This window comes from Aethalodelphis obliquidens, unplaced genomic scaffold (assembly GCF_003676395.1).
Source record: "Aethalodelphis obliquidens isolate GAN/ISIS:26980383/991018 unplaced genomic scaffold, ASM367639v1 scaffold43, whole genome shotgun sequence".
NCBI classification, from domain to species: domain Eukaryota; kingdom Metazoa; phylum Chordata; class Mammalia; order Artiodactyla; family Delphinidae; genus Aethalodelphis; species Aethalodelphis obliquidens.
In genome coordinates, this window is record NW_020837987.1 from 16,192,859 (window position 1) to 16,215,408 (window position 22,550).

At 40.8% G+C, this 22,550-nt stretch overlaps 2 protein-coding genes and 1 pseudogene across 2 annotated transcripts in view; 1 reads left to right on the forward strand and 2 right to left on the reverse strand.

Annotated features, from left to right (window-relative positions):
* LOC113605695 (zinc finger protein 160-like) overlaps positions 1-22,452 on the reverse strand; it is a 67,354-nt gene extending 44,902 nt beyond the window's left edge. Inside the window, exon 1 of the mRNA XM_027079223.1 lies at positions 22,376-22,452. Within this exon, the coding sequence (XP_026935024.1) occupies positions 22,376-22,390 (15 nt within the window). The 5' untranslated portion in view covers positions 22,391-22,452. The remainder of the gene's footprint in view (positions 1-22,375) is intronic.
* On the reverse strand, positions 483-22,483 carry LOC113605684 (zinc finger protein 665-like). The gene is made up of 3 exons (XM_027079201.1): positions 22,376-22,483; positions 15,491-15,617; positions 483-3,608 (listed from the first exon to the last, which is right to left on the reverse strand). The coding sequence occupies exons 1-3, from the start codon at positions 22,388-22,390 to the stop codon at positions 1,174-1,176; spliced, it is 2,577 nt and encodes an 858-aa protein (XP_026935002.1). The 5' UTR covers positions 22,391-22,483; the 3' UTR covers positions 483-1,173.
* LOC113605707 (acidic leucine-rich nuclear phosphoprotein 32 family member B pseudogene) lies at positions 19,355-20,674 on the forward strand (annotated as a pseudogene).
* Positions 22,484-22,550: the final 67 nt, after the last annotated feature.

Sequence of the window (22,550 nt, forward strand, 5' to 3'; positions counted from 1 at the left end):
ATGTCTCCCGCACTGGCAGACGGATTATATTTTTTAAATAAAGTTTTATTTATTTACTTATCTGGCTGCATTGGGTCTTCATTGCTGCACGGGGGCTTTCTCTAGTTGTGGCAAGTGGGGTTCACCCTTGGTTGCAGTGCCTGGGCTTCTCCTTGTGGTGGCTTCTCATATTGCAGAGCATGGGCTCTAGGCACGTGGCCTTCAGCAGTTGTGGCACACAGACTCAGTAGTTGTGACTCACGGGCTCCAGAGCACAGGCTGAGTAGTCGTGGTGCACAGGCTTAGCTGCTCCGCGGCATGTGGGATCTTCCCAGACCAGGGCTTGAACCCATGTCCCCTGCATTGGCAGACGGGTTCTTAACCACTGTGCCACCAGGGAAGCCTTATAACTCCTCTTATGTTCCACAGTTTTGGTCTTTGAGTAAAGCCTTAGCCTGCACATTACTTTTGTATGGTTTTTCTGAAAGATGTATATTTTTAAGTCTAGTGCAGTGTGAGGCCTGGATAAACCTCTGTCCATACATCTATACGGCTTCTCCTCAATATGGACTCTCAGTTGTTGTATAATACTTGAACTCAAGGTAGAACTGTTGCCACTCCCACTGCATTTGTAAACTATTGCTTTACAAATGTAAAGCAGTTTGTTCCCCCTTTTATGTCGGGGTAAAATCCTTGCTATGCACATTAGATTTGTGTGGTTTGTCTCCAAGACATATATTCTTATGTATCCTGAAAGTAAGCAATAACTCAAAACTTTGCCACACTCCTTGCATTTGTAAGTACAAAGTATTTGGTGAACCCCGAGTGTAGGCAATACCTAAAAAGCCTTGCCACATTCAGTAAATGTGTAAGGTTTTGTCCAGGACGGATTACCTGATGACTGGTGAAATGTGACCCGAGTAAAGGTTTTACACACTCATATCATTTGTAAGGTTTCTCTCCAGAATGAATTCTTTATAGAATACTAAGGTCAAACCGTTCTCTAAAAGCCTTGACACACGCAATACATTTATACAGCTTCTACTGAGTATGAATTTTCTCATGAAGCCTAAGGAGTGAACACCTTCTAAAAGCCTTGCAACACTGATTACATTTGTAATGTCTCTCACCAGTGTGGATTACCTGATGGTAAGAAAGGCCTGAACGCAAAATAAAGGCTTTGCCACAATCAAGTCATCTGGAAGTTTTCTCTCCAGTATGAATTCTCCGATGATACACAAGGTGAGACCTGTAACTGAAGAATTTTGCACATACTTCACATTTAAATGGTTTCTCTCCTGTATGGATTACCTGATGGGAAGTTAAGGTTGATCGCATACTAAATGCTTTGTTACACTCGTTACATTTGTAAGGTTTCTCTCCAGTATGAATTCTACGGTGAGTCACGAGTTGTGAACTTTGTCTGAAGCCCTTGCCACACACGGCGCATTTATGTGGTTTCTCTCCCGTATGGATGACCTGATGGGAAGTTAAGGTTGACTGCACGCTAAATGTTTTGCCACATTCATTACATTTGAAAGGCTTTTCTCCTGTATGAATCCTCTGGTGATTCACTAGGTGATAAGTCTGTCGGAAGCCCCTGCCACATACATTACATTTATGTGGCTTCTCTCCTGTATGGATTACCTGATGGGAAGTTAAGCCTGATCGCACACTAAATGCTTTGCTGCACACATTACATTTGTAAGGCTTCTCTCCAGTGTGAACTCTACAGTGAGTCATGAGGTGTGAATTTTGACTGAAGCCCTTGCCACAGACGTCACATTTATGTTCTGTCTCTCCTGTATGGATTACCTGATGGGAAGTGAGGCTCGAACGCACGATAAAGGCTTTGTCACACTCATGACACTTGTATGGCTTCTCCCCAGAATGAATTCTCTGATGGATTTTAAAGTGTGATTTTTGACTAAAGACCTTTCCACATACATCACACTTATATGGTTTCTCTCTTTTATGGATTATCTGATGTGTAGTGAGAGTTGAACGCTGAGTAAAGGCTTTGCCACATTCATTACACTTGAAAGGGTTCTCTGCATCGTGAATTCTTTGGTGAATCCTCATTTCAGACTGTTGCCTAAACGACTTCCCACATTCATTACATTGGTAAGGTCTCTCTCCAGTATGGATTACCTGATGATTAGTTAGGCTTGAAAGAGCGATATAGGCTTTGCCACACACATCACATTTGTACGGTTTCTCTCCAGTGTGAATTCTTTGGTGAATCTTGATGTAATACCATTGCTTAAAGGCCTTGCCACATTCAAAACACTTATATGGTTTCTCTCCAGAATGACTTTTCTGATGGTCAACCAGGCTTGAACTTTGGCTAAAAGCTTTACCACACTCATTACATGTGTAAGGTTTCTCTCCACTATGAATTCTCTGATGTCTTGTAAGATGTGAATTTTGACTAAAGACCTTGCCACACTCATTGCATTTGTAAGGTTTCTCTCCAGTATGAATTGTCTGATGACGTGCAAAGTGTGAATTTCTAATAAAGACTTTGCCACATACATCACATTTATATAATTTCTTTCCTATATGAATTTTCTGATGTTTAATGAGGTTTGAGTGAAAATTAAAGGTTTTGCCACACTCACTACATGTGTAAGGTTTCTCTCCACTATGAATTCTCTGATGTCTTGTAAGATGTGAATTTTGAGTAAAGACCTTGCCACACTCACTGCATTTGTAAGGTTTCTCTTCAGTATGACGTCTCTGATGATTTGCAAAGTGTGAATTTCGACTAAAGACTTTGTCACATATATCACATCTATATAATTTCTTTCCTGTATGAATTTTCTGATGTCTGATGAGATTTGAGCGAAGAGTAAAGGCTCTGCCACACTCATTACATGTGTAAGGTTTCTCTCCACTATGAATTCGCTGATGACTTCCAAGGTGTGCTTTTTGACTAAAGAGCTTGCCACACTCATTACATTTGTAAGGTTTCTCTCCAGTATGAATTGTCCGATGACTTACAAGGTGTGAACTTCGACGAAAGACTTTGCCACATACATCACATCTGTATGATTTCTTTCCTGTGTGGATTATCTGATGTCTAGTGAGGTATGAGCCCCGACAAAACATTTTGCCAAACTGACGACATTTGTAAGGTTTTCCCTTGTATGCTTTCTGTTCCTGTGCCAGTCCTGAAAGATGGATAAGATCATTCCCATATATATTAGAAATGTTGGCCTGGACACTAGGAGTAATTCTTTCAAGTATTGAAAATAAGCCTCTACTGTTGGTAGACTTCACAGCTTGATTACATTCATAAATTTTCCCTTCAGTTTGATATATCAGTTTATCCCGAAAGCTTGATCCAAGCCTATTTTCAACAGGCTTGTTACCTGCAGCCCTTTTCCAATGTTGATTTCTTTTATAAGTGAGATTTTCTTTACAGGTTATAGGCATTCCTTTGCAATTTCTTTCATCATCTCTCCACTGATACTCAAAGACATGCATATTTTCCTGGATTTCCTTGAAGTAAAAATCTCTTATTTCACGGCTGTCACATGTTTCCAACATCACTGTTTGGAATACTTCTCCTCCATCACTGTTCACTTTAGGTTGTAATTTCTTCATTACATATATATGACAGATATCTACAAGATATAAAGAACCATAGGAATCCTATTAATTATAGTTCAGAACAAAGTCATTTCTTGTTGATAACATGATATTAAACCAAAAATAATACTTATCCTGAACAGAGTAATAAAGCTTCCCAAACAAAATGTTCAAAATTTAAGGAACAGTAAAGAAATATGATCCCTTACGAAAGAAAGTGATAAAATGTATTTCAAAGTAATCTTAGGTGGGGTATAACGTTTAAAAATTGTGAATCACTATGCTGTACACTCGAAACTTATATAATATTGTAAATCAACTACACGTTAATAACAAAATAAGGATATATAACCGAGAAAAATAAAAAAAATTAAAAAATAATAATTTTAGGGTAGCCTAGTTCCAAAAAACCCTAACGCTGTACAAACTTGTATTAGCTCTCAAAAAAAGGGCATTTTCCCACCATGACCCCAAAGCACAGTAATTGGCAGTAAGCATACTGCTGTCTTTTTTTTTTGGCCACACCAAGTGGCTTGTAGGGTCTTAGTTCCCCAACCAGGGGTCAAACCTGGGCCCATGGCAGTGAAAGCGCTGAGTTCTAACCACTGGACTGCCAGGGAATCCCACTGCTGTCTTGTAACTGAGGAGAAAAAAGTATTATATTGTACAAAATTGCTGCATATTTGTACGTAAGTAAATGCTAAAGAACCGACAATGCGTTATAATGGTAAATAATCCAAAACAAGCTTACCTGATGGATAATGTAAGCAAATGGCAGTTTAGTATTGAAAACCAGATAGCATTGAGCTATGGCCTATCTAGGCAGTTACCTTAAATTATTGGCCCCAAAGTGTATGTAATACAGTGTGCATTGAAAATTTATTTATTTATTTATTTTTAATATTTATTTACTTTATTGATTTATTTTTGGCTGTGTTGTGTCTTTGTTGCTGCACGCGGGCTTTCTCTAGTTGTGGCGAGCAGGGGCTACTCTTTGTTGTGGTGCATGCACGGGTTTCTCATTGCGATGGCTTCTCTCGTTGCAGAGCATGGGCTCTAGGTGCACAGGCTTCAGTAGTTGGGCTCATGAGCTCTAAAGCGCAGGCTCAGTAGTTGTGGCGCATGGGCTTAGTTGCTCTGCAGCATGTGGGATCTTCCCGGATCAGGGCTCTAACCCGTGTCCCCTGCATTGGCAGGTGGATTCTTAACCACTGAGCCACCAGGGAAGCCCTGAAAATTTATTAACTAGGATCAGAGACAATGTTGTTGGGATCAATTACAAATAAAAACATCCAAGTTATAATGTAGACAAACGGATAGCTCACAATAAACATGAAAGTTAGTATTTTTTAAAAGTAACCTTCAAATCTTTACTGTGAAACATGAAATATTCTAAGCCCAATTTTTCAAATAAGGGCATCAGACTCACAGGGTTCATGTACATGAAACCAGTTTACACAGAAAGTAAGTGAGAGATACAGGATATGAATACCAAGAGTTCAGAAAGAAAACTTCAAGGGTGAGCTGTATATAGCATTACTCAGCCTTCCTTCCTGGAAATGGTTTCGGAGGCACCACCTCTGCACATATAAATTAAGGTCCTGCCTAGTGAAATTAATTCACTGTAGGAATACACATGATTTTTTACAATGTGAAAAGTGTGGGAAGACAGTGGGATGGGTGAAAAAAGGCTCTGGGAATCAGGGAGTTCAGAAGAAAAAAACCAAATATGCTAGCAAATAACAGTGTATTCCATCCACATCAAGCGACCATGTGAGGAAAGGTCAGAACTGGGAAGGCCAAGAATGGAGGACAAGGAGTAATGGACGTGTGGGAACACAGCTTGTGCTTTCTAAACTGTGGGAATGTAACTGTACCAGGGCAATGAGAATACTGAATGGGGAAGAAAAGAAGAACTGGTTTAGCAAGTAGTACTGTACCATCTCGTTTTTTTTTTTTTTTTTTTTTTTCCATCTCGTTTTTAACCACGGGACTTATACCATGGGCATGCAACAAAAGCAAAAGAAATTTAAAAAGGGAGAGAGTGTGATATTGTAAAGAGAAAGCAGGTTTTTATCTCTAGCAATATCTGGTATGAAATGTACCAATTTTAATATCCATGAGTTCCATTTCCAGGAATATATATTCAAGAGAAAAACACGGGTTTCTCTGCTGGCTCAGTGGTTAAGAATCCACCTGCCAATGCAGGGGACATGGGTTCAGCCCTGGTCTGGGAAGATCCCACATGCCATGGAGCAACTAAGCCTGTGCACCACAACTACTGAGCCTGCGCTCTAGAGCCCACGAACTGCAACTACCGAGCCCACGTGCCACAATTACTGAAGCCCGCGCACCTAGAGCCTGTGCTTCGCAACAAGAGAAGCCACTGCAATGAGAAGCCTGTGCACTGCAACGAAGAGTAGCCCTGATCACTGCAACTAGAGAAAGCCCGTGCTTAGCAACAAAAACCCCCCCGAAAAAAGAGAGAGAAAAATACACAGATATTACCGGAGATACATCCAAGAATGTCAGAAGCAGGATTTGGAAGGAAAACATTGGAAATGGCCATCAAAAGGAGATAGATAAGTTTATTCTGCACATTTTCTTGCAGATACAATGAAACCTTACAGTATAGCAAAGCAGGGAGACAAGAGTTCACAATGATAATCTCCTAGCTGGGTGGGCAGACAGTTTGTTTCAAGAAACAAAGATAACAGGAGGTGTTTCCCAAGGTATGAGCATTTTAAGATGTGATATTAGTTAAAAAAAAAAAAGAGGACTTCCCTGGTGGCACAGTGGTCAAGAATCCGCCTGCCAACGCAGGGGACATGGGTTTAAGCCCTGGTCTGGGCAGATCCCACATGCCAAGGAGTAACTAAGCCTGTGAGCCACAACTACTGAGCCTGTGCTCTAGAGCCCGTGAGCCACAACTACTGAAGCCCGCGTGCCACAACTACTGAAGCCCACGTGCCACAACTACTGAAGCCCATGCTCCACAACAAGAGAAGCCACTGCAATGACAAGCCCGCGCACCGCAACGAAGAGTTAGCCCCCACTCGCCACAACTAGAGAAAGCCTGCTCCCAGTAACAAAGACCCAACTCAGCCAAAAGTAAAAAATAAATAAATTTAAAAAGAATCTTATTAACTGAATTATTAATTACCTAACATTGTAAAAATTTTAACAATTTGTCATATCAACTTTTTAGACTAAGACTCCTTATTTGGTGTTAAAAACAACAGTGTTCCTTTTGCTGTCCTGCTCTAATTACTGGAAATCATAGCACTGGATCTCTTAACACAATCTCTGCCATAAAAAAGACATGAAAAAAAAAAAAAGACATGAAAAACGATGTTGGCAAGATAGCAGACCAGTAAACTACAGGCACTTAGCCCATGGAGACACTGAATTAACAACAATATACAACAAGAACAAAAAACTTTGTGGGTTTTGTTTTGTTTTGGTTTGGGTTTTTTTTGGCTGTACCACATGGCTGGCAGGATCTTAGTTCCCTGACCAGGGACTGAACGTTGCCCTCAGCAGTGAAAGCACAGAGTCTTAAAGACTGGACCACCAGGGAATTCCCAACAAAATCCTTTGGAATAACGCTAAGAACCAGGTGAGAAGCTGAAACACCCAAAGAAATGCCTACACTCAAAACACAGAACCAGAAAGTGTAATCATGATTTTTGACTCAATCCCTCCAAGGCACAATAAGGTGAGAATAAACAGGAGAAAGTTTCCCAGTTCCCAGCTCCTCCTTTAGGAGAAAATGCAAATCAAACCCTCAAGGAGATATCACTTCACACCTTTAGAATGGCTATTATCAAAAAGACAAAAGAGGGGGAATTCCCTGGTGGTCCAGCAGCCAAAAAAAAAAAGAAAACAAAACAACCAAGAGGTATGAGTGTTAGTAAGGTCGTGGATTAAAGAGAACCCTACCGTACTATCAGAAGATTATAATTCGTTTTAGTCACTGTAAAACTAATTACAGTCAAAATATTTTTTTAAAAGCACCACATAACATAGTTATTCCACATGTGGGTATATACCAAAAAGAAATGAAGTCATCACTATCACACAGAGGTATCTGCATTCCTATGTTCATTAAAGCAGTATAAGCCATAGCCAGGATATGGAAACTACCTAAGTGTCCAACTAATGAATGCATTAAAAAAAATCTCATTTCTATAGAAAATGAGATATTATTCAGCCATAAGAAAGAATGAAATCCTGCTATCTGTACCAACGTGGAGAGCATTTGAAGGGATTATGCTAAGTAAAATAAGTCTGAGAGAAAAACAAATAAAGAATAATCTCACTTATAGCTGGGGGGAAAAAAAGCCAAACACAAACAGAAAGTAAAATAGTGATTACCAAAGGCTGGGGCATAGCAGAAATGGGGAGATGTTAGTCAAGATGAATTACTTCTGGGGATCTAACATACAGCATCCTGACTATGATTATTAATACTGTATTATATACTTGAAAGTTGTTAAGACAGTAACCTTCTAATGTTCTCACCACACAAACAAAATTGTAATTATGTGAGTTAATGGATGTTTTAACAAACATACCTGGTAATCTTTTCAAAATATAAACGTGTAGCAAATCATTACACTTAACTTACACAATATTATATGTTGATTGTATCTTAAAGCTTGAAAAAAAAATACAAAGGAATGCACATAAAAGATAGTGGTTTATCACGTGAATAAAAATAATTTTAAAAATGAAAATAAAAAGAAAAAAAGACCATAGGAAACAGAGTCAAAGCTAGAAAGAAAAAAAATTAAATTAAGAGATATACAAAAAGAATAAAAAACTACAGAAAATCACAAAATTAAAAGCTGGTTCTTTGATCAGATAGACATAATAAACCCTTAAGTAGATTAACTAACCAAAAAGAGAGAAGACCGAATAACTAAAATAAAAAATGAAAGTGGGGGCATTACAATTGATTCCACAGAAATAAAAAAAAAATTAGAATACCAAGAATAATTCTATGCCTAAATATTGCAAAATCTGAATGAATTCCCAGAGACACACACCTATCAATAGAGTCATGAAGAAATAAAAAATCTGAACAAACCCATTCCTTGTAAGGAGACTGAGTCACTAACCAAAAATCACTGATCAAAATCAAAAGAGAGGGCTTCCCTGGTGGCGCAGTGGTTGGGAGTCCGCCTGCTGGTGCAGGGGACGCGGGTTCGTGCCCCGGTCTGGGAGGATCCCGCATGCCGCGGAGCGGCTGGGCCCGTGAGCCATGGCCACGGAGCCTGCGCTCCGCAGCGGGAGAGACCACAGCAGTGAGAGGCCCGCATACCGCAAAAAAAAAAAAAAAACCCTGGTGCTCCAGTGGTTAAGACTCCGTGCTTCCACTGCAGGTCAAGGTTTGATCCCTGATTATGGAATTAAGATTCCACGTGCCGCATGGTGCAGCCAGAAAAAAAAGAAAGAAATAAAGAAAGAAAATCCAAAGGAAAGCTAGATAGCGTCACTACTGAATTCTACCCAAAATCTTAAAAGAATTAAGATCAAGCTTCTTCAAACTCTTCCCCAAAATTTGAACAGGAAACACTTCAAAACTCATTATGAGGCTAGAATTACTCTAAAATCAAAGTCAGTCCAAAACTGGACTTCCCTGGTGGCGCAGTGTTTAAGAATCCTCCTGCCAATGCAGGGGACACAGGTTCGAGCCCTGGTCCGGGAAGATCCCACATGCCACGGAGCAACTAAGCCCGTGCACCACAACTACTGAGCCTGCACTCTAGAGCCTGCGAGCCACAACTACTGAGCCCGCATGCCACAACTGCTGAAGCCCATGCACCTAGAGCCCGTGCTCTGCAACAAGAGAAGCCACCACAATGAGAAGCTCGAGCACCACATCGAAGAGCAGCCTCCACCGCCGCAACTAGAGAAAGCCCGCATGCAGCAATGAAGACCCAACGCAGCCAAAACTAAAATATAAAATAAATAAATAAATCTTAATATTGATGCAAAACTCATCAATCAAACAAGAGTAAATGAAATTTAACAGTACTACGAAAGGATTATACAGTACAACCAAAGAGGATATATTCTTGGAATGCAAGGATACTCCAACAAATGAAATCTTTCAATGTAAAACTGCACATTAAATATAAGAAAATACACTACATGATTATCTCAACTGATGCAGAAAAGCATTTGACTAGTTAACAGCCTTTCATAATAAACACACTCAATACAGTAGGAATAGAAATAAATACAGTAACACAATAAAAGACTAATATAAAAAGCCCACAGCTAACATCATACACGATGGAGAAAGACTGAAAGCTTTTTCTCTCAGATCAGGAACAAGACAAGATACCTGCTCTCACTATTTCTATTAAACACATAGCTGGAGTCCCAGCCAGACAAATGGGCAAGAAAACAAAATAAAAGGTATCCAATTAGAGAAAGGAGAAGAAAATTATGTCTGTTTAGAGATGACATAATCTAATATGTAGAAAAAACATGAGATTCCACAAAAAAATCCTGATATAAGTAACTAATGAATTCAGGAAAATTGGAAGATATAAAGTCAACATGTAAAAATTGTATTCTATATGTTAATGATGAACAATTAGAAAATTGAGAAAACATTTCCATTTCAAATAGCATCAAAAAGAATAAAATACTTAGGCAAAACCTTAACCACATAAAAAATACTTGTACACTGTAACTAAAATCGTTGCTGAAAATTATTAGAAAATACACAAGTAAATGCAGATATCCCCAGTTCATGGACTGAAAGACAATATTGTCATTACGTCAATACCAACAAAATGATCAAGAGATTCAAAGCAATACCTAGCAAAACCACAATATCAATTTTGGAAAAAATAAACACTTATATCCTGGGACATACACTGAATCTCAAGAGACCCTGAATAGGAAAAACAACCTTGAAAAGAACAAAGTTGAAGGTCTCATACTTCCTTATTTCAAAATTTATTAAAAAGAAAAACTAATAGTAAGAGTATGGTACCAATATAAAGACAGACAGAAACACCAGTGGAAAAGACGTCAGAAATAAACTCTTGCATATACATTCAAATGATGTGCCACAAAGGTGTCAAGATTCCTCAATGAGGGAAAAGCAGCCTCTTGAAAAAAAGATGTTGAGAAAATCAGATAGCCACATGTAAAAGAATGTAGTTGGACTGCTGCATGAACCCATGTAAAAAATTAACTCAAAATAGAACAAAGATCTAGGGACTTCCCTGGTGGTCCAGTGGTTAAGAATAAACCTTCCAAAGCAGGGGATGTGGGTTCGATCCCTGGTCGGGGAACTAAGATCCCACATGTCGTGGGGCAACTAACTCCACGCACTGCAACTACTGAGCCCGCGTGCCACAACTAGAGAGAAGCCTGTGTGCCACAACGGAAGATCCCACATGACACAACGAAGATACCACATGCTGCAACTAAGACCCAACACAGCCAAATAAATAAATAAATAATTTTTAAAAAATAGAACAAAGATCTAAACATACAACCTAAAAGCATAAAACTCCTAGAAGAAAACATAGGAAAAAATCTTAATGGCACTGGATACAGCAATGATTGAGAACATACGACTGCAAAAGCACAGCAAACGGAAGTAAAAACAGATAAACTGGACTACATCAAAATTACAAACTATTGTGTGTCAAATCACACTCAGTAGAGTGAAAAGACAATCTGCAGAACGGGTAGAAAATATTTGCAATTCATGTATGTGATAATGGGTTAATACTGAAAATATATGAAGAACTGTAAGAGTCTGGCCACCAATTTCACAATGAAGGGCCATTCCCCAATTCAACCACCCACGCATTCCAAAAAAAAACAAGAACACTAAGAATATCATAAAAATATGAACCTGCTGACTAAATAAATAAAAGTCAAGTTCATTTATAATGCATAGAGGGACTTCCCTGGTGGCACAGTGGTTAAGAATCTGCTTGCCAATGCAGGGGACACGGGTTTGATCCCTGGTCCGGGAAGATCCCACATGCCGCAGAGCAACTAAGCCCACGAGCCACAACTACTGAGCCCATGTGCCACAACTACTGAAGCCCGTGTGCCTAGAGCCCGTGCTCCGCAACGAGAAGCCACCACAATGAGAAGCCCATGCACCGCAATGAAAGTAGCCCCCCTTGCCGCAACTAGACAAAGCTCGCAAGCAGCAACGAAGACCAAACGCAGACAAAAATAAATAAATAAGTAAAAATTTACTTTAAAAAAAGAAAAAACAGTACTTCATTGAAGGCATCATTCAACTTCATAAGCTCTCTCATTAAGACGCTTCAAAATGGGCTTCCCTGTTGGTGCAGTGGTTAAGAACCCACCTGCCAATGAAGGGGACAAGGGTTCAAGACCTGGTCCAGGAAGATCCCACATGCCGAGGAGCAACTAAGTCTGTGAGCCACAACTACTGAAGCCCGCACACCTAGAGCCAGTGCTCTGCAACAAGAGAAGCCACTGCAATGAGAAGCCTGCGCACCACAATGAAGAGTAGCCCCCGCTCGCCTCAACTAGAGAAAGCCCATGTGCAGCAACGAAGACCCAACGCAGCCAAAAATAAAATAAAAAAATTATTTAAAAATAACACACACACACACACACACACACACACATACAAAAAGATGCTTCAAAGCAGTATTTGTTGGGCTTCCCTGGCGGCACAGTGGTTGAGAGTCCGCCTGCCGATGCAGGGGACACGGGTTCATGCCCCAGTCCGGGAAGATCCCACATGCCACAGAGTGGCTGGGCCCGTGAGCCATGGCCGCTGAGCCTGCACGTCCGGAGCCTGTGCTCTGCAACGGGAGAGGCCACAACAGTGAGAGGCCCGCATACCGCAAAAAAAAAAAAATAGTATTTGTTGAGGTCGGATAAATAATGACACATACAGGGTATGAAAACTGTGGAATGAACAGTTTAGTCAACAGACCCAGAGATATGAGGATGTGAACTTGGACAATGTTGACCCAAGGAGAAATTCCTATACCATTTATTGAGGCTCCAAGGGGATGATGATTAGTATATGTGAAAAACATTGTCACAGTTGCTCTTGAGACACGCTTTTGTGATACTCCTCAAAACCAGAAAAAAAAAAACTGGAAACACTTATCAGTCAAGTGTTTCTTTGTGTTTTTTTTTTTTTCTAGCCATGCAGCACGTGGGATCTTAGTCCCCTGACCAGGGATTGAACCTGCGCCCCCTTCATTGGAAGCACAAAGTCTTAACCACTGGACCACCAGGGAAGTCCCCCCACAAGCTCCTGTGATGCTTTCTATTTCAGTATCCTAGGACATGCTGACTACTCTAGTGAATAGCTTCAAGTGGTGCTTCTGTATGTAGCAGAATAATATTGCAACGAATTAGTAAACATATCTCCATCAAGAATGCTATGTTTCCAGACTTCACTGATGGCGCAGTGGTTAAGAATCCTCCTGCCAATGCAGGGGACACAGGTTCGAGCCCTGGTCCAGGAAGATCCCACATGCCACAGAGCATCTAAGCCCGTGCACCACAACTACTGAGCCTGCACTCTAGAGACCGCAAGCCACAACTACTGAGCCCACGTGCCACAACTACTGAAGCCCACACGCCTAGAGCCTGTGCTCCGCGACAAGAAAAGCCACTGCAATCAGAAGTCCGCATACCACAACGAAGAGTAGCCCCCGCTCGCCACAACTAGAGAAAGCCCACATGCAGCAACGAAGACCGAACACAGCCAAAAATAAATAAATAAATTAATTAATTAATTAAAAAAAAAGAATGCTATGTTTCCAAGTAAACCCACTCCACAGGAGAATGAAGTTATTCATCACCTAAAGACGGCTTACCACAGCAACAAGCAAACAAAAAGATGAAATATCAAATACCTAAGAATGGGTATTTTAAAAGCAATGTCAGAGGCAAAATCATGCAAACTAAAGAAAATATGACATCAAGAGTCAACATTCCCAGACTAAGTAGAGAGGTAAAAGAACAAGAAAAATACAATATATTGGGGTCAGATATTATAGAACTTTAACACGGGACCATGGGCTTGGCGACCATAGTCGCCAAGCTCAGAGATTCATATATGCTCCCCATGTGGGATTGGGGATCAAAGAGAATCTCTTCGTCCATACTGTTTATAGTTTTCCTAAGTAACAGTTACAGAAGATCCAACCCATTTCCCCATTACACACACCCAAAAGTATGTGGCAAAAGCAGAACAGAAGAAATGGCTGAGGGGGAATTCCCTGGCAGATTCACTGGTTAGGATTCCGGGTTTTTACTGCCACGGGCCCAAGTTCAATCCTTGACTGGGGAACTAGGATCCTGCAAGCCACACGGCACAGCCAAAAAAAAAAAGGAAAAACGAAAACAAAAAACGAAGAAATGGCTGAGGGATCTGAATGGCAGACATGACCTGAAACAGATCCATGCAGGTTCTGAGATGCCAGATGGAATCGAAGAGCAGCCACTGTTTTCCCATCATTTAATTAGTTCTTCCAAGTACACCAAACTGAGACAAGTCCAGGGGTTTGGACTATGGAGGCCTCAGCTCTTATCTATAGGGACTAAACATTGAAAATCCCATGCAATCAAGTATAGAAGAAGAGACCAAGGGGGAAACAGATTCCTTTGAAACAGCTCACCACGTGCTACTCAAATGAAGCACCAAGGCCCAGACGGCAGAGTGCAGATCACGATGAAGACCTTGCCTTTGATTCTACTGGAGCTGCAGCACCACGGCGAGGTGAAAGGATGAAGTTTACACGTTGAAGGATAGTGTGCTATGTTGGGGAGAAGAAAAATTTCCCCTGAGAAAAGTTCATAAGTAGTAAACTTAGAATTTCCTAAAGAGCTCTCCAAACACCATTAATGGTGTGGCTTCCTCTCTGCCCATCTGAGTTCTGACCTGTGTTCATACTTTTGATACATCCCCAGCCATTGTTTTTTTGCTATTTTCATGTCACTCTTCACAGTCAAGGGCTCTTCCTCTTGCTCCAAAATGCAAATAATATTCAGGTCAGGAACAGAAATAACTGCTGAAAAGAGAAAATAAATAATATGTTGTAGGTTTTCCAGAATCCCAGCTCTTTGATCAGCACAGGAGTGAGCACACAACAAATGGATCTCAAAAAATATTTCACAAATTCATTCATTCACTGCTTGCCTCCTTCTGAATGCAGAGAGAATAGTAATAATATGCAGATAACTGGCTTTCTTCCAAGAAGTAGTGACTCAGGGCTTCCCTGGTGGTGCAGTGGTTAAGAATCTGCCTGCCAATGCAGGGGACACGGGTTAGAACCCTGGTCCAGGAAGATCCCACATGCCGTGGAGCAACTAAGCTCCTGTGCCACAACTACTGAGCCTGCGCTCTAGAGCCTGCGAACCACAACTACTGAACCCGTGAGCCACAACTACTGAAGCCTGCACACCTAGAGCTTGTGCTCCACAACAAGAGAAGCCGCCACAATGAGAAGCCTGCGCCCTGCAATGAAGAGTGGCCCCCGCTCGCCACAACTGGAGAAGGCCCACGTGCAGCAATGAAGACCCAACGCAGCCAAAAATAAAAATGAAAATAAATAAATAAATTTATTTTTTTAAAAAATAGTGACTCAAAAGAACAGCGGTATGAAATAGGGCATCAGATATTTTAAGTTTCCAATTGGGCTTTATCAATACTTAAGCTCTGGAACAACTCCTGGTGTATCATGAAGTGGGCAGATCACCAGAAGAAAGGACAACGTTAAACTCCTGACACTACACCATGAAGCTTTTCATGTCTGAGTCAACAGGGCTTTGAGCTCAGTGAAGCAATGCAGGGGCTCCCAGGAGGCACACAATGGAAAATGCAAAGATACATAAGGGCAGATCCCAATTTCTGGAGGGAAGTTATCCTCACCCAGGGAGACCAGGTTCCTGTAGGTCTCCAACATCACGTCCCTGTACAAGGCCCTCTGAGCAGGGTCCAGGCATTCCCACTCCTCCTGAGAGAATTCTATGGCCACATCCTTGAAGGTCAACTGTGCCTGAAATGAAAACACATTTCAACAAGGGGCCATGAGGAGAGTCCTTATTTTCACACAAAATGAGAAGAGGAAAGAGGGGTAAGGATCAATTCAGTTGAAGTATGTATTCTGACAGACCCATGTTAATGTATTTAGAGCAAAGTATGGGTCTCTAATTTTAATTTCTTATGCTTTTTCATAGAGATTATAATATCTTCCATTCAATATGCATTTTTCTTTTTTTTGGACAATACATGAAATGCATACAAATAAAATTCAACAACAGGATGTCCAGGCAGAAGTGTTATATATTATGTTTCACACACTGAGTGATATTCAATATTCAGATGGGCTACAGTATGACTGGTGTCTTCAGAGATGACAAAGTCCACAGTGGCTTTAAAGAAAAGTCAAAATCTTAAATTATGAGGATGATACCAAGAGCAATGACTAAAGGTGTCTGAATGCTTCCTATATGCTAAGTATTACTCTGAATGGTTTACATGTATGAACTTGTTATCAACATAATAGTCATTAGAGAAAGTCCCATTTTTATTTTTCAGAGGAGTAAACTGTGTCCAAGACACTCTAAGAAACTTGCCTCAGAACAAACAGCTAGGAAATGGCACTGCAAGAACGAAAACTCAGGTAGTCAGACTTTAGAATGGAACATAAAATATCAAAGTTAAGTGACGGATAGAGGATAAATGTACACTGACAGAGGGTTCCCTGAGAAAACTTGAGACAATTTCAAGGTTAACCTATAGAACTGCATAAAAGGTCACTACACACACACACACACACACACACACACACACACACACACTGAAGATATTAATAATCTTCCTACTATAAAATATTAATGTGATAGTGTAGGAAAAATTTAAAACCATGGAATACACTCAAGATATAATTTCAGGGACTTCCCTGGTGGTACAGTGGTAAAGAATCTGCCTTACAATGCAGGGGAAGCGGGTTCAATTCCTGGTCAGGGAAATAAGATCCCACATGCTGCAGGGCAACTAAGCCCACATGCCACAACTAGTGAGCACTCCCACGCCTAAAATAGAGCCCACGTGCCGCAAACTACAGAGCCCACGTGCTCTGGAACCCCCACACCACAACTACAGACCCCATGCACCCTGGAGACTGCGTACCATAACTAGAGAAGAGAAAACCCGCACGCCACAACCAGAGAAGACCATGCACCACAATGAAGAGCCCGCGTGCTGCAACTAAGACCCAACACCAAAAATAAAATAAACAAATAATAAATCTTTAAAAAAAAAAAAGATATAATTTCAACTGCTAAAAAACATAAAACTTACTAATGAAATGATGTCTTTTATAAAAGCCATGGACTTTCACATTCATGCACTCAGGCACTGATGTGTAAACACATAATTAACTGAAATGAGAGGTGTCTCAGTCCACGTACTCTGGAGCCCTTGCGCCACAACTGCAGAGCCCACGTGCTCTGAAGCCCGCGTGCCACAATGTGAGAGAAGCCTGCGTGCCGCAAGAAAGATCCCGCAAGCCACAACTAAGTCCCGATGCAGCCAAAAATTTTAAAAAAAAAGAAAAAAAAGGTACAAACATGAAAAAATACATAGAATACTTTATCTCCCATCTCTTATTAGTGTTACACAGAAATTTAACAGATTAAGATAAAAAAATTTATCACAGTATTAAATACTTCCAAAAATCACTGCATAATTAAAAACCATGACAAAAATGAAATTGGGGAAAAACCTTATTAAGCAAAAATATTTCATCAAACGTCATGATCAGAAGAAAACACTGGATGCATTTCCGCTGAAATTACTGCAGAGAAAACTGGGCTGGTCAGGGCTCCTGCCATTCACCACTATACAGTATGTCTGAGCAAGCAGAAGATGTAAAAGGGAGGAAAAAATAGAGTGAGAGTGAGAAACAGAGAAAGAAAGTCAAAGCGCTAGAACTGTTAAAAATCACAAATCTAAGGGCATGGATAGGATTAAAGTGACATGAGGGAAAAAGATATTCCATGATAAAGAGACAGCTGGGGTAACTACATAACATCAGACAAAATAAAGACAAAAAAAATGTCACAAGAGACAAAAAACATTATAAAATGATAAAAGGGTTAATTCACCAAGAAGATATAACAATTATAATTATTTATATACCTAACATTAGAGCTCCCAAATATATGAAGCAAACATTGACAGAAATGAAGCAAGAAATAGACAGTAATAGTACAGTAACAGTATAAGACTTCAATGCCCCAGTTATACTTATGGATGGAACCAAACAGAAGATCAGTAAGGAAACTGAGGACTTGAACAACACTATAAACCAATGGGAACAAATGGATATATAGAGATCACTCCATCCAATAACAGCAGAAAACAACCTTGTCAAGCACACATGAAACATTCTCCATGACAGACAATTTGTTAGGCCACAAACCAAATCTTAAGAAGTTTAAGAAGACTGAAATAATAAAAAATATCTCCTCTACCTCACGGAAATGAAAACAGAAACAGATAACAGAAGAAAAACAAATATACATAAAATATGGAAGTTAATCAACTCCTTCTTAAACAACCAACAGGATAAAGAAGGAATGACAAGGGAATTTTTAAAATATCTGGACGAAAATGAAGTATAAAATATAATGTACCGGGACTTCCCTGGTGGCGCAGTGGTTAAGAATCTGCCTGCCAATGCAGGGGATATGGGTTCGAGCCCTGGTTCAGGAAGATCCCACATGCCGCAGAGCAGCGAAGCCCGTGCACCACAACTATCGGGCCTGCGCTCTAGAGCCCGCAAGCCACAACTACTGAGCCCACGCACCACAACTACTGAAGCCCACGCGCCTAGAGCCTGTGCTCCACAACAAGAGAAGCCTACGCATCGCAACGAAGAGTAGCCCCTGCTCGCTGCATCTAGAGAAAGCCCGTGCACAGCAATGAAGACCCAACGAAGGCAAAAATTAATTAATTAATTTTTTTAAAAGGAGAAAAGATATCAAATCAGAACGAAAGAGATAACAAAGATAAGACCAGAGATAAATGAAATATAAAATAGGAAAACTACATAAAAATCAAAAAAGCAAAAGTTGGTTTTCTGAAAGGATGAACAAATTGACACTTAGCTAGGCTAAAAAAAAATATTGAATTAACTAAAATCACAGATGAAAGAGGAAAAACTGTAACTGAATCATAGAAAATTTTAATCACTATTAAAAGAGAGTACTATGAACAATTTTATGCCAAAAAATTACATAACCTAAAAGATATGGGTAAATTCCTAGAAAAACACCCTACAAAGATCTAATTACGAAGAAATAAAAAATGTGAACAGAGTCATACCTAGAGAAATTGATGCAGTAATCAAAAACCTGCAAAGCAAGGATGATTCAGCACAGAAAGAATCAATCAATACACCACATTAACAGAATGAATGAAAAATAACACGATCATCTCAATTGATGCCAAAAAAGCATTTGACAAAATTCAAGGACATTTAAAGATAAAAACACTCAGTAAATTACCTCAGTATAATAACAGCTAATATTAAAAGCACATAGCCAAGGTGCCTCTCCCCGCCCCGTGCTTGGTGCGCCGCGGCCACCGAGCCCAGCGAGCCCAGCGAGCCCAGCAGAGCCACCCGTGCCGCGTCGCCGGTTTAATCACAGTGCGGAGCTGCGGCCGGGGGCAGCGGTAGTGAGACCAGCGCTGCGCCCCAGCCCCCCTTTCCCTCCATGGTTTCTCTCCGCTCCCATGAGTAACTTGGCTCCGGGGGCTCCGCTCGCCTGCCCGCCCGCCGCCCGGGACTGTGCCGCCGGGCACTGCTGCTAGCAGACCCCTTCTGACCACCCTCTCGCTGCGCAGGCTGGGGCGCCTCTCCCCCCTACGCCCCCCGCCACGGAAAGTTAAGTTTGAAGAGGGGGGAAGAGAGAAACATGGACATGAAGAGGAGGATCCACCTGGAGCTGAGGAACCAGACCCCGGCAGCTGTTCGAGAACTTGCCCTGGACAATGCAAATCAAATGATGGGAAAATTGAGGGCCTAATGGCTGAATTTGCGAACTTAGAGTTCCTCAGTTTTATAAATGTAGGCTTGATTTCAGTTTCAAATCTCCCCAAACGACCTAAATTGAAAAAGCTTGAGCCCAGGGACAACAGACTCTTTGGAGGTCTGGATATGTTAGCAGAAAAACTTCCAAATCTTACACATTTAAACTTAAGTGGAAATAAACTGGAAGATATCAGTACCCTGGAACCTTTGAAAAAGTTGGAATGTCTGAAGAGCCTGGATCTGTTTAACCGTGAGGTTACTAACCTGAATGACTACCGAAAGGGTGTCTTCAAGCTCCTGCCCCAGCTCACCTACCTGGATGGCTATGACCGAGAGGACAGTGAAGCTGCTGACTCAGATGCCGAGGTGGATGGTGTGGATGAAGAAGAGGACGATAAAGAAGGAGAAGATGAGGACCAGGGGGAGGAGGAGAACGGTGAGAAAGAGGAGTGTGATGATCAAGAGGATGAAGATGAAGATGAAGATGTAGAAGGGGAGGATGAAGACGAAGTCAGTGGGGAGGAAGAATGTGGACATGATGGAGAAGCTGATGAAGATGAGGATGAAGAAGAGGAAGAAGAGGAACAAAGCGGGAAAGGTGAAAAGAGGAAGAGAGAAACAGATGATTTAGGAGAAGATGATTAAGACCCCAAATAACCTGCAAAAAAAGAACTGCTCACATGGATTTGGTAGCTGTTTAAAAAAAAAAAAAAAAGGTAGCGGTGATACAAACCCCAGGACACCCACCCACCCAAAGAGCCAAAGAATAGTTCCTGTGACATTTCGCCTTCCTCCATTTAGTCCCTCTTGGAAATCCACCACCAAGCTTGGGGACTTCACCCCAACAGAACTGTAAGCGTTGTTAGGTTTCCGTGTAAGACTCTTGCTGTAGCGTGGATAGCTGTGATTGGTGAGTCAACCGTCCGTGGCTGCCAGTTACACTGAGATTGTAACAGCATTTTTACTTTCTGTACGACAAAGAAGCTTTGTAAATAAAATCTTAACATTTTGGGTCTGTTAAAAAAAAAGAAAAAAGCACATAGCTAACATCAAAATCAATGGTAAAAGATGAAAGCTTTTCCTCTAAGGTCAGAAAGAAGGCAAAGATGTACACTCTCTGCACTACTATTCAGCAACGTACTGCAATACCCAGCCAGAGCAATTAGGCAAGAAAAATACAGAAGTAAAATTATCTTTTTTTTGCAGATGACAAGATCTTACATGTACAAAACCATAAAGATACCACAAGAAAAATGTTATAAATAAAAAACGATATTAGAAAAGTTGCAAGATACAAAATCAACACACAAAAAAAATCACTGCTTTTCTATACACTCAAAATGAATAATCTGAAAGAAAACAGACAATCATTTTTACTATAGCATCAACAAAAAAAACACTTAGTAGTAAATTTAGCCAAAGAGGTGAAAGACTTGTACACTGAAAACTACTAAACTCTGCTAAAAAATAAACAGAAACACATCCCCTACTCATGAATTGGAAGACTTAATGCTAGAATTCATATGGGATTTTAAGGGATTCCAAGTCAACAAAACACTCTTGAAAAAGAAGAAAGATGGATGCCGTGCTGTTTTAGATTTCAAAACATATTAAAAAGCAAAATAGCATGGCATTGGCATAAACAGATATTTAAACAAATAAACCAGGGATTTCTCTGGTGGTCCAGCAGTTAAGACTCCATGCTCCCAATGCAGGGTTTGATCCCTGGTCCAGGAACTAGATCCCACATGCATGCCACACTAAGAGTTCGCATGCCACAACAAAGAAGTCTGCATGCCGCAACTAAGAAGTACGCATGCCACAACTAAAGATCCCACATGCCACAACTAAACATATCGCAATGAAGATCCCGAGTACCACAACGAAGACCCAGTGCAGCCCCAAAATAAATACATAAATTAAAAAAAAAAAGAATAAAACAGAATATTCAAAAGTAAACCCCTGCACATACGCCAACTAATTTTTGACAAGAATGCTAGGACTACACAATGCGGAAAGGACAGTCTCTTCAACAAATGCTGCTGGGAAACGGAGTATCTACCAGTAAAAGAATGAAGCTGAAACATTACCTGCATCAAACTGAAAAAACCTTCTGTGTGTCAAAGGACACAGTGAGTAGTGTGAAAAGACAACCCCGAAAGAATGAAGGTGATGAAGATGATTTAAAGAATCTCTAAGTGTCAGAGACTTAGGTTGATTTCATAGTTTAAAATCAATGATGGAATAAAACACCATCTATCACTGATGTCTCTGAACTTTCCATTCCATTCCCAATGATTAAGATTTTGAATGAAGTACACTCATTTAGCGTCAAGTGTACTAAACAGTCAGAACTGATTTCCCCTTATTGGTCTATGTTCTAGATTTTACCAGGTATTTGTACATATTACTGTGACTTCCACGTGCAGCTTCTTTATCTTTCTTTACAGAGAGTGGACGTTACATCCAGATGGGGCCCCTAAGCAATCCCTGCTGCCCAATAGCACGGACACGGTGTCTCCAACTCATGGGTGTGAAGCCCTGCCCAGGACTATGCCTAGTGGAGACTCTAAGTGGAGATGACAGGCCCTGAGGGAAGCCCCCAGGTGAGTGTGAATGTACAGGTGTCAGGCTCAGAGTCAGAGATTAGCGAGCCCGAAGAAGGGCATTTCAGGAAGGACAGACGGAAGAAACAACTGAGAATATGACTTTACCTGAGAAAGAGCCATTTCTGACTCCTTTTCTTTCCTCTTCCTCCTCTTCCGGGCTTCTTCCTCAGACAATGTGAGTCTTTAGAGGTTGACCTTGAAAGTTGGAAACAGGCTGTTTAATGCTTAGAATCAACACACCCCCTTCCTGAGTCACCACCACACACACAGGGAAGCCCTC

Excerpts from the sequence above, each read along its gene's own strand:
- LOC113605684 (XM_027079201.1), bottom strand. Across the intron at positions 3,609-15,490 it reads CAGGAACCTGGTCTCCCTGG|ATATCTGTCATATATATGTA; the intron begins GTGAGGATAACT and ends TATATCTTGTAG.